This window comes from Xenopus laevis, chromosome 1L (genome assembly GCF_017654675.1).
Source record: "Xenopus laevis strain J_2021 chromosome 1L, Xenopus_laevis_v10.1, whole genome shotgun sequence".
NCBI lineage: Eukaryota > Metazoa > Chordata > Amphibia > Anura > Pipidae > Xenopus > Xenopus laevis.
The window spans coordinates 566,901-587,483 of NC_054371.1; the positions used below are offsets into that span (position 1 = coordinate 566,901).

At 40.3% G+C, this 20,583-nt stretch overlaps 1 protein-coding gene and 1 long non-coding RNA gene across 2 annotated transcripts; one reads left to right on the forward strand and one right to left on the reverse strand.

Moving 5' to 3' along the window:
- The first annotated feature begins 9,632 nt into the window (after window positions 1-9,632).
- On the forward strand, window positions 9,633-13,509 carry LOC108704856 (E3 ubiquitin-protein ligase TRIM39). Its single transcript, XM_018241560.2, has one exon. The coding sequence runs from the start codon at window positions 10,432-10,434 to the stop codon at window positions 11,872-11,874; it is 1,443 nt and encodes a 480-aa protein (XP_018097049.1). The 5' UTR covers window positions 9,633-10,431; the 3' UTR covers window positions 11,875-13,509.
- A 4,092-nt stretch (window positions 13,510-17,601) lies between these two features.
- Window positions 17,602-19,260, reverse strand: LOC121400944. Its single transcript, XR_005966003.1, has 2 exons — window positions 19,034-19,260; window positions 17,602-18,494 (listed from the first exon to the last, which is right to left on the reverse strand). It is a non-coding gene; the product is annotated as an uncharacterized LOC121400944 (long non-coding RNA).
- Window positions 19,261-20,583: the final 1,323 nt, after the last annotated feature.

Genomic DNA, 20,583 nt, shown 5'->3' on the forward strand with positions numbered 1-20,583 from the left:
ACTCATATTTATATTCACACTCACATTTATACTTATACTCACACTCATTTATATTTATACTCACACATATTTATATTCACACTCACATTTATACTTATACTCACACTCATTTATATTTATACTCACACATATTTATATTCACACTCACATTTATACTTATACTCACACTCATTTATATTTATACTCATACTCATACTCATTTATATTTATACTCACTCATATTTATATTCACACTCACATTTATACTTATACTCACACTCATTTATATTTATACTCACACATATTTATATTCACACTCACATTTATACTTATACTCACACTCATTTATATTTATACTCACACATATTTATATTCACACTCACATTTATACTTATACTCACACTCATTTATATTTATACTCATACTCATTTATATTTATACTCACTCATATTTATATTCACACTCACATTTATACTTATACTCACACTCATTTATATTTATACTCACACTCATACTCATACTCATTTATATTTATACTCACACATATTTATATTCACACTCACATTTATACTTATACTCACACTCATTTATATTTATACTCACACATATTTATATTCACACTCACATTTATACTTATACTCACACTCATTTATATTTATACTCATACTCATTTATATTTATACTCACTCATATTTATATTCACACTCACATTTATACTTATACTCACACTCATTTATATTTATACTCACACTCATACTCATACTCATTTATATTTATACTCACACATATTTATATTCACACTCACATTTATACTTATACTCACACTCATACTCACACTCATTTATACTCACACTCACTCATTTATACTTATATTCACACTCACATTTATACTTATACTCACACGCATACTCACACTCATTTATATGTATACTCAAACTCATATATATTTATACTCACACTCATACTTACACTCATTTATATTTATACTCACACTCACACTCATGTATACTTATACTCACGCTCACACTCATTTATACTAATACTCACATGCATACTCACTCTCATTTATATGTATACTCACACTCATATCTATTTATATTCACACTTATACTTACACTCATTTATATTTATACTCACATTTATACTCACACTCATTTATACTTATACTTACACTCACACTCATTTACACTTATACTCACACTCATACTCACACTCATTTATACTAATACTCACCCTCACACCCATTTATACTTATACTCACACTCATTTATACTTATACTCACACTCATACTTTTACTCACACTCACACTTATATCTATACTTACACTCATACTCACACTTATATTTATACTTATATTTATATTTATACTTACACTCATACTTATACTCACACTTATATTTATACTTACACTCATACTCACACTCACATTTATACTTATACTCACATTTATGTTTATACTTACACTTATACTCACACTCACACATATTTATACTTACACTCATAGTTATACTCACATCTATATTTATACTTATACTCACACACTTATATTTATACTTACACTCATACTCACATTTATATTTATACTTACACTCATACTCACACTCATTTATATGTATACTTACACTCATTTATACTTATACTCACACTTATATTTATACTTATACTCACACTTATATTTATACTCATACTTACACTCACATTTATGCTTACACCCACACTTATATTTATACTCATACTCACACTCACATTTATGTTTATACTCATACTCACACTCATACTTATAGTCACACACTCACACTCATACTCACACAACAACATTACAGTGGAATGAAGTGAATAAAGTAAAAGAAGTAGTGTTTGGGACAGGCCTGATTACTGGTTCCAGTGTAAGAAAGTCATTTGCACAAGAGACAAGTGAATTGTTACTCACTAGGAAACGTGCAAGACACACGTGTAATGATTTACTGACATGTCTAGTGGGAGGGGCTTCCTGGGCAGTGAAGAAATGATTGGCCGCTGTGATCACATGACCAGTTATCATGTGATCACCAGTGTAGTGTCAATGTAAGAGCTCAGTCCTTGCTCTAGTGTGTGTGTGTGTGTGTCAGTATTGTTATAGTTCTGCACTTGCTGAACTACATCTTCCCTGTACTTGTGTAACCCTTTCTCTTGTTGCTCCACATCTCCACGTGTCAGTCTGTGCTGCTCAATAGAGGCTTGTGCTATAGAGATGAGGCTTTAGCCCGGGGCCCATTCAGTGGCCATTCCATTAGCAGCACTTTGTGGCTGGGAAGCAGCAGGACTCGGGAGATCCAGGAGCAACAGGAGACATGGAAACATCTGACACACACTGACACACACATACACGCTGACTAGGGTTGCCACCTTTAAAAAAAAAATTACCGGCCATGGCGGGGGGCGGAAAAGAAAGGGGCGGGGCGTGACACAAAAATGGGTGGAGCCGATGAGGGCCCACAAAGGGGGTGGGGACATGGGGGGACGTAGCGTCACAAAAGGGGCGGACCATGTGGAGTAGCGTCACAAAAGGGTCAGGGCCACCGCCCGAAGCTGACGAAAATGTACGTTTTCATCGGCGGGCAGGGGATTTTGTAAATTGTATTATAAATTACCGACAGCTACATTGCCAGTAAATTTGTAATACCAACCCCGGCCCTGGCAGCTGTTTTACTGGCTAGGTCGGTAAAATATCGGCCGGGTGGCAACCCGAACACTGACACACACACTGACACTGACATACACACACACTAACATACACACACACATATACACATACACTAACATACACACACACATATACACATACACTAACATACACACACACACATATACACATACACTAACATACACACACACATATACACATACACTAACATACACACACACATATACACATACACTAACATACACACACACATATACACACACACTGACATACACACACACACATATACACATACACTAACATACACACACACATATACACATACACTAACATACACACACACATATACACACACACTGACATACACACACACACATATACACATACACTAACATACACACACATATACACATACACTAACATACACACACACATATACACACACACTGACATACACACACACATATACACATACACTAACATACACACACACATTTTCTCTTGAATCATCCTGTGTGGCTTAATACAGAGGTAAAGATGTTAATGGGAAAGAAGAGAAAGGCATTTAATAACTACAAATCTGTAGGGACAGAAGCTGCATTTAATGAATATAAACACTGTAATAAATGTTGTAAATCAGCAATCCGGAAGGCTAAGAAAAGAAATGAAGAGTTAATTGCGGTGGAGGTGAAAACTAACCCTAAAAAGTTTTTTAAATATATTAATAGTAAAAAGATGCAGGTTGAGAGTGTTGCTCCATTAAATAATGGTACCAGTATGGTTATAACAGATACAGAAAAGGCAAATGTGTTAAATCAGTTCTTTTCTTCAGTGTATACAATAGAGGAGTCTGGGTTCACAGGCTCACTTAATAACTGCACGAATGGTTCAGCTCAATCTAGTCAGTGGCTGACTCAGGATATGATTCATAAAGCTTTAATACAAATTAATGTAAACAAGGCTCCAGGGCCTGATGGCATACACCCCCGGGTTCTAAGAGAGCTTAGTTCAGTTTTAGACCAGCCCTTATTTCTGATTTTCTCAGATTCACTGTCATCTGGTATGGTGCCTATGGATTGGAGAAAAGATGATGTTATTCCAATATTTAAAAAGGGATTACGATCTCAGCCTGGCAATTATAGGCCAGTAAGCTTGACATCTGTGGTGGGCAAATTATTTGAAGGCTTGTTAAGGGATCACATACAAAATTTTGTCCTAATGAATGGCATTATGAGCAACAATCAGCATGGCTTTATGAAGGATAGGTCATGTCAGACGAATTTGATTGCATTTTATGATGTGGTAAGTAAGATTCTGGATAGTGGGGGGGCAGTAGATCTATTTGGATTTTGCCAAAGCGTTTGATACTGTGCCCCACAAACGACTGCTTTCTAAACTAAGGTCTGTTGGGCTTAATGAAGTCGTTTGCACGTGGATAGGAAACTGGCTACAGGATCGGGTACAGAGGGTGGTTGTTAATGGGACATTCTCTACTTGGGGTAAGGTTCTTAGTGGGGTCCCTCAGGGCTCAGTATTGGGTCCACTTTTATTTAACTTGTTCATTAATGACTTAGGGGAGGGGATTGTAAGTAATGTATCAGTGTTTGCAGATGAGACAAAACTATCAGCCCAATTAATTCCATCCAGGATGTGGCACTTGCAACAGGATCTTGACTAACTGGCAATCTGGGCAGCTAAGTGGCAAATGAGATTCAATGTTGATAAATGTAAAGTCCTGCACCTGGGATGTAACAATATCCACTTATACCCTAAATGGGACTGCACTAGGCAAATCCATTATGGAAAAGGACCGTGGAGTCCTTGTAGATGATAAACTTGTCTGTAGCAAGCAATGCCAGTCAGCAGCATCAAGGGCAAATAAGGTCTTGAGCTGTATTAAAAGGGGCAGAGAGTCACGGGAGGAGGGGGTCCCACTGTATAGAGCACTGGTAAGGCCCCATCTAGAATATGCCCTACAGTTTTGGTCTCCATCACTCAAACAGGACATTATTGTATTAGAGAGGGTACAGAGAAGAGCAACTAAGCTGGTAAAAGGTATTGAAAATCTTAGCTATGAGGAAAGACTGGCCAAATTGGGGATGTTCACACTGGAGAAGAGGCGCTTAAGGGGTGATATGATGACTATGTATAAATATATAAGGGGATCATATAATAATCTCTCTAATGATTTATTTACCAGTAGGTCTTTCCAGCTGACACGAGGTCACCCATTCCGATTAGAGGAAAAGAGGTTCCGCCTAAATATTGGGAAGGGGTTTGTTACAGTGAGAGCTGTGAAGATGTGGAATTCTCTCCCTGAATCAGTTGTACAGGCTGATACATTAGATAGCTTTAAGAAGGGGTTGGATGGCTTTTTAGCAAGTAAGGGAATACAGGGTTATGGGAAATAGCTCATAGTCCAAGTTGATCCAGGGACTAATCCGATTGCCATTTTGGAGTCAGGAAGGAATTTTTCCCCCTCTAAGGCAAATTGGAGAGGCTTCAGATGGGTTTTTTGCCTTCCTCTGGATCAACTGGCAGATAGGTAGTTAATAAACAAAAAAAAAAAAAAGGTTGAACTCGATGGACATGTGTCTTTTTTCAACCTTACTTACTATGTTACTATGTTACTATGTTACTATGTTACATATACACATACACTAACATACACACACACACATATACACATACACTAACATACACACACACATATACACATACACTAACATACACACACACATATACACATACACTAACATACACACACACATATACACACACACACTGACATACACACACACATATACACATACACTAACATACACACACACATATATACACACACACTGACATACACACACATATACACATACACTAACATACACACACACATATACACATACACTAACATACACACACACATATACACACACACACTGACATACACACACACATATACACATACACTAACATACACACACACATATACACATACACTAACATACACACACACAGGGGCGTAACTATAGAGGAAGCAGACCCTGCGGCTGCAGGGGGGCCCAGGAGATATAGGGGCCCCATGAGGCTCTAGTTCATATACAATTTCAATAAATATTGATAAAACAGGACAACCTCTGTTGGGGGCCCTAAAATTAATTTGCTGTGGGGCCCAGTAACATATAGTTATGCCACTGCACACACACATATACACACACACACACTGACATACACACACACATACACACACACACACACACACTGACATACACACACACACACACACTGACATACACACACACACACATACACACACACACTGACATACACACACATACACTGACATACACACACACACACACACACACTGACATACACACACACATATACACACACACACACACATATACACACACACACATATACACACACACACTGACATACACACACATACACACACACACACACTGACATACACACACACACTGACATACACACACACACACTCACATACACACACACATATACACACACACACACATACACACGCACGCACACACACACACATACACACACACTGACATACACACACACACTGACATATACACATACACACACACACACACTGACATATACACACACACACACACACACACACACTGACATATACACACACACTGACATACACACACACACACACACACACTGACATACACACACACACACTTACATACACACACACACACTGACATACACACACACATACACACACACACTGACATACACACACATACACACACACACTGACATACACACACACTGACATACACACACACACACACACACACACTGACATGCGCACACACACACACACACACACACACACACACACACACACACACTGACATGCGCACACACACACACACACACATACACACACACACATACACACACACACACTGACACTGACATACACACACATACACACACACACACACACACACACACACACACACACACACACACACACACACACACACACACACATACAGACACACACACACTGACATACACACACATATATATACACACACACACACAGACACTCTAAGCTTATTTTTGTATCATGGACATCACATCATGAGTTTCTTTTCTTTAATTGTCTTTATTGAAACTTGGGCTCTGAGCCAAACAATGGGCAACGTTTGAGAGTAACATCAGTGTTTTATCAGCAGCAGCAGTTGTTTATACAGGTCTCACGCTGACCCCTAGTGATAGATCCTGATATAACAACAAACACAATGTATCACAATGGATCTAGTCCAATGAATATAGTTACATATAGATACTTCTGTCTGCCTTAGTGTAACAATCCTTTTTCTTTACTGTCCATTCATTTCATACAAGATAAATCCAGCTTTGCACTGTAACCCTTACAGAACTAGAGCACAGCCCTCAGCTCAGATGCCGTTCAGGTGATGCTAATGAGACTACTGACTGTAATAAAAATGGAAATGTAACATTTAATGAATTAAAGTAAAAAATACAAGCAAACTTGGCCTATGCCTTTACATAACAAACACACATGACAAGCGACTCTCTGCCTTTCAATTGAGTAAAATGACCTACAAAATAGACTTAATTAACAGCAACATTGTAGGTGGAGGTGGCAAGCGTATCAGTCACTGTCAGTTACACTAGTTCCTATCACTCAAGTGCTGTCCCCTAGTTCTTTAAGGGTTACAGTCCAAGCTGGATTTTTCTTGTATGAAATATTTCCCAGCAGCCAGTGGGTGTTATTAAGCACTGAGTATCTTGACAGCGCTATATAAATAAATGATGATGATGATGATGATGATTACTGTGCTGCTACAGTTGCTCGATTTGTACCATTTACAATGTCCATTCATTTCCTTAACAAAATGAATGGACAAGGAAATGAATGGACAGTAAAGAAAAAGGACTAAAGAACGTGTTGACCCTCTAAGATTAACTCAACAGAGAGAAGCTGCTTCATCAGGAGGAACATTCTCTCATTCCTCACACAGTTGAGGAGCAGGAAGTGTCTCACAGAAGGAAGGGGCGGAGCTAAATCCTCACACAGTTGAGGAGCAGGAAGTGTCTCACAGAAGGAAGGGGCGGAGCTAAATCCTCACACAGTTGAGGAGCAGGAAGTGTCTCACAGAAGGAAGGGGCGGAGCTAAATCCTCACACAGTTGAGGAGCAGGAAGTGTCTCACAGAAGGAAGGGGTGGAGCTAAATCCTCACACAGTTGAGGAGCAGGAAGTGTCTCACAGAAGGAAGGGGCGGAGCTAAATCCAGACCACTACTCTGAGCAATGGAATAGGTATTGGAATTGTCCATTATTTGAAGGGGTGCTGACCATAAAATGTAAATCTTTTATAAGCTTATTGCAGGTTCTTAATGGTAATTTTAAGAAATGTGTTCATTTAAAAAAGAACAAAACAATATATGTATACATGGCAAGAGAATATCCTTTATTATAAAGTACAAGTCCGATTTGGGGGAAGTGCCCCCCATTGCCTCTGTCTGTGGACACCAACGGCAGTAAAACATCCAAAGCCCCTTTGCTCTTATACAGATTCCGATTAAGTTCATGTGGCCTAAGACTTTCTGCCAAATTCGCTGCGATTGTCAGGGGAAAAGGTCTCTTTCTTCTAATAGACAATTTCTTGCCTGAATGTCCCTTCAATCAGCGGAGCAGGAACAATCCAGATCATCCAGATCATGTACCAGCCCTGGAACTTGTTCTCAACTCATTCCAATACCAGGACTTTACACTGGTTGTTATAAAGAGATACGTTTATGGCTATAATTAACTGCACTTTACTCCCCTTTTATTGTCCCAAGTTGGCACTCACTGGAGTGGGAGTGGGAGTATGAAGGGAAAGTATCTGAGCATCTTGCCCATTAGTAGACGTATTTCCATATAGAACTCTAGATTTGCATTATTTTCTGTCCCATCATGAAGTTTCCAGGTTCTGCTGTTAAGCCTGACACTGATCCCTACTGCTGAGGCCAAAGCTCCCAGTTATTCCCAGTGCTTCCCCCCCCTTAAGGGTACTTAGTTAAAGATAATAAAGATAACAGAGTTATTAGGATGGGTCAATGTAAAACACACTCTACGTAGCCAAGAAATATGGCTCAAATCCACAGAAAAAAACTCAAGATAAGGCCCAATAAACAACGATGCCCTTTTGCAACTACAATTAAACAGATTAATTTTTGCCTGTATTGGGAAATGCTTTCATTAAAGGCACCCTTCAGCCTTTTCTAAGTTAAACACTTTATAGGGAAAGATTCTACAAGCTTTAAGGAGAAAATATATCATCTACTGTATAAGTAGTAGCAACGCATTGTCTCCTGAAAGAACGTTGCATCAGTTGCGGCACAGGGGCAGATTTACATGTTTATTTTCAGTGCAATTCAAGGGGATTTTTAAATTAGTCACCCAGACATAAACAGGCTTTAATTGGATCTTTCCTCTTTCTTTAACAAATACAAAAACAAAAATTTGGTCCAAGTACAAAATTTGTTCCAGGCCAATCTATTACGTATAAAACCATGCTGGCACAAACTCAAAGTATAATGATTTGGAATGAAGTCCAGTATCTTATCCTTTATTAACCCTTCGAAAAGCTTTCCTATCACTTGAATCAGATTTATAGGCCTTTACTCCCAAGACTGAGAATGGGATCATTTTTTGAATAGAGGCACCACATTAGCAATTTGTCAGTCTCTCTGAACCATGTCAGACATCAATGAATCCTGAAAAATTAAGTAAATAGATTTGGCAATGACAGAGCTAAGCTCGCTAATTACCCTGGGATGAATACCATCTGGCCCTGGACCTTTGTTAATCTTAACATGTTCTAGTCTCTTTTCCTCATGAGTGAACCATGCATCATTAGTTGTATTACTAGAATTGGTACTATTAATAAGGAAACCATCATTAACTGGTTCCTCATTTGTAGACAGATGAAAAATCAGAATCCCTGCTTTTTCTCTGTTCTCAGAAACTAGCTGACCCCCACTCTGATATTAGTGGTCCCACCCATTCCTGCTTCATTTATTTACTATTTACATATTTAATAATTTTAGATTTTTTTTACTCTTTGCTACAATATTCTTTTCCATCTCATATGTAAAACACGTTTAACCCAGTGAAAAGCATTCCCCAGTTAATATGTTGCAGAGATGCCCTTATAATGACATCTAAAAGTTAGTGTTTTAGTTCCTCCCTTATACCAGAATATATTTAGTGGGTGACTTAGATTATAAAAGGCCAGCTTTCAGGATTACTTAGGTCCCTGCTTCAGACATGGTATTGTCTCCTCAGTTTCTTCAAATAATATTGATTACTTGCTTCCTTCTTTCAGGAACATTCAGTCTTTTAGCTTCCAAAGGAAATTACCTTCAAATTATTCATTATTTCTCAAAATGATAGGTAAGTAAAATAGGTAAGTAAGCAATTATTCCTTGGTAAAGCACCACACCATAAAGTAGAAAAATATTTTTTGGTGGGGTTAATGCCAATGTCTCAGGGAAGAAAACACAGTTCTACTTTTAAAGCCCTTGTCCAACCCCTTCCCCCATGTCCCTATGAAACATTGTACTGTGTATGGGGTTAAACATAATACATCCACGTGATCAGGTTGTTAACAAGAAGCTAAAGTCCAAGTAATAAACATAATTTACAAGGAGGGTGAGATAAAACAAGGAAGAACTTTGAGATTGAATCCTTTCAGTGATGGCAGTGGCTCTTGATCTGAGAGATGAGCTGAGCTGCTCCATCTGCCTGAATCTTTATACTGATCCTGTAACCCTGCCGTGTGGCCATAACTTCTGCCTGGGCTGCATTGGGACAACATGGGAGTGCCAGAGGAATATAGGAGAAGCTCCTTCTTGCCCAGAATGTAGGCAGAAATACAAGCAAAAACCCGAACTGAAAAAAAATCTGAGGTTGAGGAACATAGCAGAGCGGTTCCTTTCTGCTGAGCCAGTGCCAGATGGGACAGGGCTGAATAGAAAATGTTCTGCACATGATGAGCCCCTAAAGTATTACTGCTGTGAGGAGTCTGTCTGTGTCTGTGTGTCCTGCTGTCTGGCCGGAGAGCACAGGGGCCACAGGGTGGAGCTGCTGAGTGAGGCCTCTGAGAAGAAGAAGAAAGAGAAAGTGAGGAAAGTTGTGGAGAAACTGAGGCCAGAGAGAGAGGAGACTGAGGGGCAAATCCAGAGACTGCAGGAGCGCAGGAGAGAAGTGGAAGAAAAAGCAGCCGGTGAGACAGAGAGAGTCACTGCCCTGTTTAGAGACATCAGGGAACAGCTGGAAACCCTAGAGAAGCGACTCCTGAGTGACATCTCCAGCCAGAAAGAGAAGCTCTCACTCACACTCACTGATCTGATGGAGCAGCTGGAAATAAAGAAGGACGAGCTGTCCAGGAAGATCCGTCACATTGAGGAGCTGTGCAACATGGCAGATCCACTCACTGTCCTACAGGAACGGGAATCACATGGAGCTGCAGATAATGAGGGGGGCAGAGAGAGACATGATATAAAGGTCCCTGCTGTAGGGGATCTGGATGTGGATCTGATCTCAGAGACATTACTCACAGGCTTAGCTGCCATTGGGACTGGGGTAAAGGGAAGAGTAATCCCTGGGCAGGAGGCTACAGACCTGTTACTGGATATAAACACGGCTGGTAATAATGTATCTGTATCAGGGGACAGGAAATCTGCTTCTTACTCGCATACAGAACTACATTACCCACAATCCCCAGAGAGATTTACTGATTATACTCAGGCTTTAAGCAGCAGGAGTTTCCCCTCAGGGCGACATTACTGGGAAGTGGAGGTCAGTGAATCAGGTCGCTGGGGAGTAGGGACGGCCTATCCCAGTATAGAGAGGGAAGGGGAACAGTCCTTGATTGGGGAAAATAACAATTCTTGGTGCTTGCACAGATGGGGTAGTATCTATTTAGTAAGACATGACAGGGAAGAAACTGTTTTGCCTCAAAAAGTCTTGTGTCGGAGAATCAGGATCTCATTGGACTATGAGGCCGGACATCTGTCCTTTTATGAGCTGAGTGAGCCAATCAGACACTTACACACCTTCACTGCCACATTCACTGAGCCCCTCCATGCTGCATTCTGGGTAGGGTGGGGTAATACTTGGGTAAGAATTATTAAGTAGCAAAAGCCAACGTTGTATTTTTGTTATGGAAGCAATTTTAACTAATAGACTAATGCTAAATGTATTCTCTGTCCTGGTAGGATAGTCCATCTGACCAGGATATACCCTTTTGGAAACTTTAGAGATTAGTCACTAACTTCCCCATTCCCTTTCTCTGTCCACAAATCCAATCATTCTCCATCCCAGCCCTCTCTTCCCTCCCAGTATCTTTTTGTAATGCCCAACCTCTGCTCCTTGCTTTTGGGATGGTTTGTATTTCTACTTGTGACAATGTGAGGGAGCCATGGGGAGAGCTCTTCCTATAAGGTTACCAATGCCTTTGGGAGGGAAGTATTGGCCCAAATTCCTAGTTAATAAAATGGGATGAGCACATTCCTCTTTGGAGGGTGTTGCTGAGGAGCCTCGGAGCAGAAGCCAGAGTTTTATAAGGTTTTAGTCAGTGACAGCTACAGTCCCTCTTGTAATTCACTCTAGAGGTGTAAGTCAGGAGAGCTTAGCAAGGGCTTGACTCAAAGAAGGACTGATGAAGAGGAGGTAGCTCTCCCAGGTCATCGCTTGCCTAAAGTCAAGACACACTCTACTCGAAAGGGATTGGAATAGCTTTATTTCCTAAAATGTTGCAATCTGGACACCAGTAGGTTTCACTCTACTGCTAATATTAAACCTTTCTAACTCTTACCTAAATGTCACTTCATAGTCAGGCTCATGTGGATTGACTGTTCTGAGTGAGTCTTACATTTGTGCTAAATAAAAGCCTTTTATTCTCCAATAATAGCATTTAATTATACACCACTGTGAGGGCTCATGTAAAAGGGAGGGTTGCATCTGTAACAGTGTTCTTTAGAGAAAAGGTGATTTGGGCCAAAAAGGTTTCAGACTGGTCTGCTGTGCAGGGAAGAAGCCTGAGCTTTCAAAGGTCTGACAAGGGGAGGGCATCCAAACCTCCAAAAATCAACATCCACATAGTGGAAATTCAATGAGAGTTAAATAAGAGAAACGTGAATGAATGAAAAACAAGCAAAAACACTTAATTACCCCAAAAATTAGAGAGATGGACCAAGGCAGATTGTTACTGTATGCGAGTATCCATCTACATGATAAAATATGAAAACATCAGCACTAACAGGTCTTTCCTAAAGTACAAAACTTTGTATTGGAAACGATCAACGTTATGATGTAGGAAGAGGGATAATATTGGAATCTTCAGGGGGAAACTGTTTGTGGATAAATCAAAGTCCTGGGATGTTAATGTTTCATTTGGAGAGGGACAGAGTAGTGAGTTGAATATGGAAAACAAGTCCATTATTATTATTATTTATAATTGTGATATAGTAACTTTTTTTTATGGTTTAAATGTTTTTATTGAGATTTTCCAATAAACATACACAACAATATAAGAATAAACCAAAATTCAAGCTGCCACTGTATGTGGTGATCAAACCTCCAGAGGAATTGGATTCAGAAACCCGTGAAACACGTAGGAGAGAGCTCTTATGTGGACTTGTAAGATTTTACCTACATTGGACTCATGAACTTATCATGAACAATTTGAAAGCCATATGACTTTGATGGAGAATGTGAGTAGCCACTTTTAAACTTTTGTAGAATTTCCAGCAAATAAACCTGATTACGCTATTTTACCTTCTGTATATTTATGTTTGACTGATCAGAGCACCAGGAGAAGCGCGTTATATTATTTCATGAGAGAACCGCTGATGAGTAAGAAGTCTGTAACCACATTAGTGCTATTGACTTATCTATGGTCTAGTGAGTACCCTAATAAGAAGGAGTGGATCCACCATATGCATGTAGGCTGTTGTTGAACTCCACATCCCCACACAGTGGTTTCTTGGTTCCCCCAAGTGATTCTTTACTTTTTACCTTATGTAGGGACTCTCCAGTCTTCAGAGAGAACATGTTTGTTAAATGAGGAATTGAATGAACTAACTGAGGTTGGGATATTTCAGAATGAAGATTACATTGCCATTTTAGAACTTGTGATTGATCAGCTACACACCAAGCTTCCGAACATATCAAGTTTATGCTTAATAGCTCAGGCTTTTCTACAAATTCTACAGTTGCTACAGCCAGCCAATATATATAAAAAAACTTTTATTTGGGACCCTAAGGAAATAAAAACAAATAAGATGATCCTTAGTTTGTAATCAATAGGTTCCCATTGGCAAGATCAACACAATCTTTCATAAGTAGGGGTTGATTTTTCTATGAAGGAGGAAAAGGGGCCGAAAAACACCGTCTAGTAGTGATGGGTGAATTTATTCGCCAGGCGCGAATTCGCGAAACACCCGCGAAAATTCGCCCGAAAAAAATGGGCACCGGCGTCAAAAACGGGCGCGGCATCAAAAATGAGAAGCTGGAGCAGTTTTGTGAATTTTTCGCCGTTTCACGAATTTCACAGGAAATTCGTGAATTTTTCATTGAAGCGAAACACCGCAAATTCGCCCATCAGTACCGTGTAGAGTTACTCCAGAGCAGGTGTATTGGCATAAAAGGAGTCAGCCAATGATTAGAAAAAAAATAGCTTCCATGTAAGTAATGATTCCCTAAATGAAGGTTTGGTTTTATATTCAATAAGCAAATCTTTCCATTTATAATGTAAAGTAGCCGAAATAAAAGAGTTATGGTCAGACAGTTTCAAATTTGGAATTTGTAAATCTATCACCAGTGGAAACCATTTTATAAGATATACAGTGATAAAATGAATTGGCAAACGTTAAACCTTATAGCCTGTAAGAATAATGTATTTTAGAGAAAGATTTTTTAGGTTCCTTGTTGTCCCAAATAAAATTACTCCGTGAATAATCTAGTTCTTTAACATCAGAGTGCTTAATTAAAAGATCTAAATTAGTCGAGGGTAAATTAACTTGGGAAAAATTAGCATTTTGAAAAACACTATTTCCCCTTTAAATTTAAGGGGGTATCCATCCATTTGTGGCAGAAAGACTGCACCTTAGTAAAAGCATGGGTAAAGTTTAAGGAGTAGAAATCCATAGGGATAAAGATCCCTAAATATTCAAGATGAGATTTGGGATTCCTGAGCCTTAGTTTATTCAAAAGGGAACAAGGTATAATAGCACTTCACTCATAATTTCAGTTTTAGTAGCGTTGACCTTGTAAAGAGTGAATAATTGATAACAAGTCATCCACAAACACTAGAGATTTTAGGTGGAAACCTTTGATCTGCCATAAAGCTGATCCACCTCAGCAACCGCTCCTCCTCTGCCAGTCCCTACACTGATTGTGGCAGGGATTGTAATTAATGGCACTTGATTAATGAAGTGAGTTAATGAATTAATTAATAAGGAAGGGAAGGAATGTCTCGTACCAAGTTGTTGATGAAATTGCACTTCCGATGCCTCTCAGTCACTGGGGTGCTGAGCTTTATTGGCCCTGGAAGGTTTTGCACCTCATCATTGTGTTTGTCATGTTGCAGTGCAGTCTGGTCTCACACCGGATATTCATCTTCAACTCCAGATTGTGGGGATATTGGCAGATGGAGGACTAACCAACCACAGAGGAGAGTGTGTGAGAGGCTCATCAATGTGCACTTATATGTTTAACAAACAACATAACTAGTTAATTGATAGCATGAGGGTGTGTGCAAGTCAAAAGAATGGCGGATATACTGGTAGGTCCTTATTCCTAAATGCCAATTTTGTGCTTGTGTTTTTTACAAATATTTTCACTTACCTTTCAAAGCCTCTTATTCAGCCGGGAATGTTGTCATTTGCTAATACTCTTTGAAACTATTAGTCCCCCCATTGTAATAAAGTTTATTAATCAATCTAATGATAATCAGGAAGAGTCTTTCTAGGAGCCTTCATCCATATTAACTCAATAATGACTGAAATGCACTAATACCTACGTCTGATGTTTGGACTTAATATGTTGGTCTTGTCATGGGGCTCATATGTCAGTTCATGAGGCTTTTGCTCCTATTTAACCCCTTCTTCTGTTGTCCTACGTGGAACTGAAGTGTTAACTCTGCAAAAAAGGGGGGTTAGGTAAATACTCTGATAAATGATGTACCTGCTCGGTGTGTTTCAAATCACATTATCCATGTGTGTTGCAGTTTGGAAACCACTTTAGCAAACGTGAAAAAAGAAACAGACACAGTTTTTGGTTTTGTGGGTTTTACTGACAAAATCATATTCCAAATAACAAACATTTTTATAAGAATAAAATGACAATATGGATTTGTGACAAAAGTTGTGACATTTGTACAACCGATGAAACATGGAGCCTGACTGTAACACACAGGAGGAACGTGGTCTCCACATTCATATCAATATATAGCAGCCCCCATTGAGAACTAAATATCAATATATAGCAGCCCCCATTGAGCACTAAATATCAATATATAGCAGCCCCCATTGAGAACTAAATATCAATATATAGCAGCCCCCATTGAGCACTAAATATCAATATATAGCAGCCCCCATTGAGAACTAAATATCAATATATAGCAGCCCCCATTGAGAACTAAATATCAATATATAGCAGCCCCCATTGAGAACTAAATATCAATATATAGCAGCCCCCATTGAGAACTAAATATCAATATATAGCAGCCCCCATTGAGAACTAAATATCACTATATAGCAGCCCCCATTGAGAACTAAATATCAATATATAGCAGCCCCCATTGAGAACTAAATATCAATATATAGCAGCCCCCATTGAGCACTAAATATCAATATATAGCAGCCCCCATTGAGAACTAAATATCAATATATAGCAGCCCCCATTGAGAACTAAATATCAATATATAGCAGCCCCCATTCAGAACTAAATATCAATATATAGCAGCCCCCATTGAGCACTAAATATCAATATATAGCAGCCCCCATTGAGAACTAAATATCACTATATAGCAGCCCCCATTGAGAACTAAATATCAATATATAGCAGCCCCCATTGAGCACTAAAGGCCGGAGCTTTACAAAGGGTTTAGTGGGTTACGGGCAACTATTTCTTGTATGAGGTTAATAATGTACCCCTGTGTCCATGCTGGGCAAGAAGACAAAAAAGTTTGCCATTGAGGAGCCCTGTGTACAAAACAAGAATATAACAATCAATATGATTTACAAATGACACTTGTCAATATAGGACAATATGGGATGTTTGAAAGTATCAGCACATATAAGGTTAATGCTGGCCACGTAATGTGATGGAATAGTTCCACGTTCAATGTAAAAAGCAACACTTTGTGCCTTTAAGGCAAATCATATACCTGGGCAGAGCTGGGCCAACCCGGCCAGGCCCCAAGGCAGCCTGGCGGGCCAAGGTGCCGGCTCCGTGCGCGCTTGACTGCGCATGCGCGAAAGTGCGCTCCAGTGCGCATGCGCGAAATGTGTGTGCGCATGCGCAGAAGCGCATTTTCGCGGAAGCTGCCCGTGCCAGCCGAGGAGAAACGGGACCGGACACGGGGTAGGTGACAGAGCAGGTACGTGCCGGCCGCCCCCTCAGCTTTGCGCCCTAGACACGTGCCTACTCTGCCTACCCCTAGTTCCGGCCCTGTACCTGGGACTTGCTCTTTAAGTACCACAGGAGGAGGAGGTGGTGGTGGTAGTAGTAGTAGTAGTAGTAGTAGTAGTAGTAGTAGTAGTAGTAGTAGTAGTAGTAGTAGTAGTAGTAGTAGTAGTAGTAGTAGTAGTAGGCAATAGCACATATTATGAGTGCTGAGTAGCCAATGTAGGCCATAGGTAGCCAACAATACTTTATAGTGCAAAGCACAAGTGTTTTCAGTTTGACAGTTGCAGAATATAGGCCATTGTTACATGAATACACATAACATGTAAACCACATAAATACAGAGCTTGATTAGTATATGGAACCTTTGAAGCAACACTGCACTAGTGATAAATACACAATAAAACGTGTAGTCATAAACTTCCAATGGAATTCATTAACCCTTACAGGTAACATTTTGGGCCCAAGTGAATGTTTTGGGAAACACTGCAGCATCGCCATATGTTAGAGCAAATTCACTTTGATGTTAGTAAATGCTTTTCCAGATGTTGTTGGACAGGGCACCAATGGGTGTGAGATATGACACCCCTCAGTGACGAGAATGCAGCATGGTCTAAACAATGGGATGTGTTGTTTGGGAGTCAGTCCCATTGCTGAGTAACGGACAGAGTCACACCTGAAGTGTCAATTGGGTGAAGTTCTTTGCCAGGAGAAAATGGGCAAAGAGTCCGGTGTTAGTTGGAGAAGTGACACAGACTGGAGCTAGAGATGTTTGTCCCCTCAGACAGGACCTTGTCCCCTTCTACTCCCCCTTCCTCTGCGCTGTTCAGGAGATGTAGGGGGTGGAGGGGGAGCAGCAGGACCAGGGGCTGGACCCTCAGCAGAGCCTTCTGGTCAGTGAGGCTGTTCTCTAACAGTTGCCACCAGCTCCTGGATGAATGAATGTCACGCATGGTGCCATGTATGAGTCACATCTTCACATCCAGAGACCCTGACGTGGTGCTGTTGAAAGAGCCTCTCCTGAAGCCCCCGTTGTTCTGCAGGTCTCTCACTCAGTCACCGTCTTTCCTCCTGTGGTGGTCCCCCGAATTCTGCAGCTGGAGCAATGGTGGCAGGAGCAGCATCACCTACAAGAAAAATCAAATATAAATATAGATACATTTATTGGACATGTGCAGAACCCATAACAAAACTACGGTGGGAAAGGAAACTCACAAAGCTAATATTCCACGTTACATTGGTGGTGGGTGTTTCCATGTTTGGGTGGGGGGGCTGCCAAAAACATTCCAATACTGGTGTTGAAATGGAACATTAATCTGTATGTTGCCAAAATATGTGTGGGTTTTTTTTGGAAAAAAGGACTGATAATTGTTGTAAGGACATTACTAAAATATAAATAAGCAACAATTAAAACAGTCACAGAGGAGTTATGTGAGTATATAAAAGAAAGAGGCTGCTGGTCTTTTATACTGATCACAGAACTCCCAGGTGACTACTAATATCTTTAGAACTGACAGTAGGGGCTACGTTAGGCTTTCTATTCTCCAGTTTGTACAGACTTTACAATATCTACAATGGCTTTACTTCCACACTACTTAATGCCACTGCTATGCTTTGCTTTTGCCCCCTCTGATTTAAGCTCCTTGTTGTTTTGGTGGCTAAGTACCTTTAGTTCAATGTGTTCTGCCCCTTGTCTTCTTCTTTGTCATCAGCTGCAAGTTAAGGACATTGTAGGACACACAATGAGAGATTGAACCCGGGAGAGGGGAGTGAAAGTTGAGCGAGTGCTGGTAAAGAGGGGGAGCAAGAGCAGAGAGGGACCCTGCAAGTGGAGAGGGAGACTCGGGAGACAACATGGAGGGATGAGGGATGAGGAGCCGAGTAAAACTTGAGACGGTGGGTGACTGGGAGGGAGGGGGAGCAAGAGGGACCATGTGAAAGGAAACAGAAGAGTGGGGGGGGGCAGGGTGAGAGACAATCTACACGGAGCAGAGGCAACAGTCAGGGACAAAGACATCCGCAGGATTTTAAGGCAGGGCTGAGAGAGAAATAGCAGGAGCGCAGTATGGTGATTTCAGACTGACGGTCACAAGGGGACGGGAGAGCGGCAGAGTCAGAGAAACAGAAGGAAACGTGTGTCGCTTATAAAGGGCCGTAATGACACAATAATGTAACGTTTATAAGTATCTGATCTAACTTACACTTTAGTCCCATAGGGAAATGATAAAAATGTAAATTATATCCAAAATCTGCCTTTAACAACCTACTGCTTCTCATTAACACTGAAGAGGGACAAGTCTCCCAAAAAATAAAAGTAGGCTGAATAAGGGACTCAGTAAATGTGCTTTGTATGTTTGTGACACACAGAGAAATAAAGGACTTATTAGTTCATTAGCTCTTACGTCTGGGGGGCACCACAGGAATCACGGCTGGTGAGTGGGCGCGGCGGGGAGCTCGCTGTTCTGTAATGTTTAATAGGACATTAGTAATGTTACAAACTATTTCAGGGAGCAACTACATTGGTCACAACATTAAACATGTCTGTACCTTGAGCTTGTGCGGCTCTAGGACTATCTGTGGCCTGTGTCTGTGGCCTCTTCCTGGGGCTGCTGAGGATCCGCCTCCTGGTCACTGTGTGGGGCACCGCGCGATGTACACAGTGGTGCTGCAATTGTGAAGAAATAAAGAAAAAAGGTCTTTAAATACACAATCATAACCTAGTGCAATTGTACTTATTTATTAGGCTGATGGACAGACCTACAACATGATTCAATAATATTTAAGTTGTCCTTTAAAATCTGAACTGAAATGTAATGGGCCAGGAATAGAGATGGTAAAGTCCAAGTGGAGTCGATGAGGGGAAGGGAGATGTGAAGGTTGAAAACTTCAATACATGAGACAATGATATGAGCAGCAGAGAATATAATAGAGGACAATACAGCTGCTCTGGGCTCTACATCTGTTGCTTCACACTCTTACACACTGACGTTAAAGGGCTTGTTCACCTTCAAGTAATGTTTGCCAATGGTGCACAGTGTTATGTTTTGACTTTTAGATTTTTTTTTCATCAGCTCTTCAGTTGACAATCTCAAAAATGTGGTTGCTAGTAAGTAAAGTACCATAGCAACCATGCATTGATAGAAATAGGAAACTGGAATATCATGATGTGATAGTCTGAATGAGAACATAACATACTTCAAAGTTAACTTCAAGGTC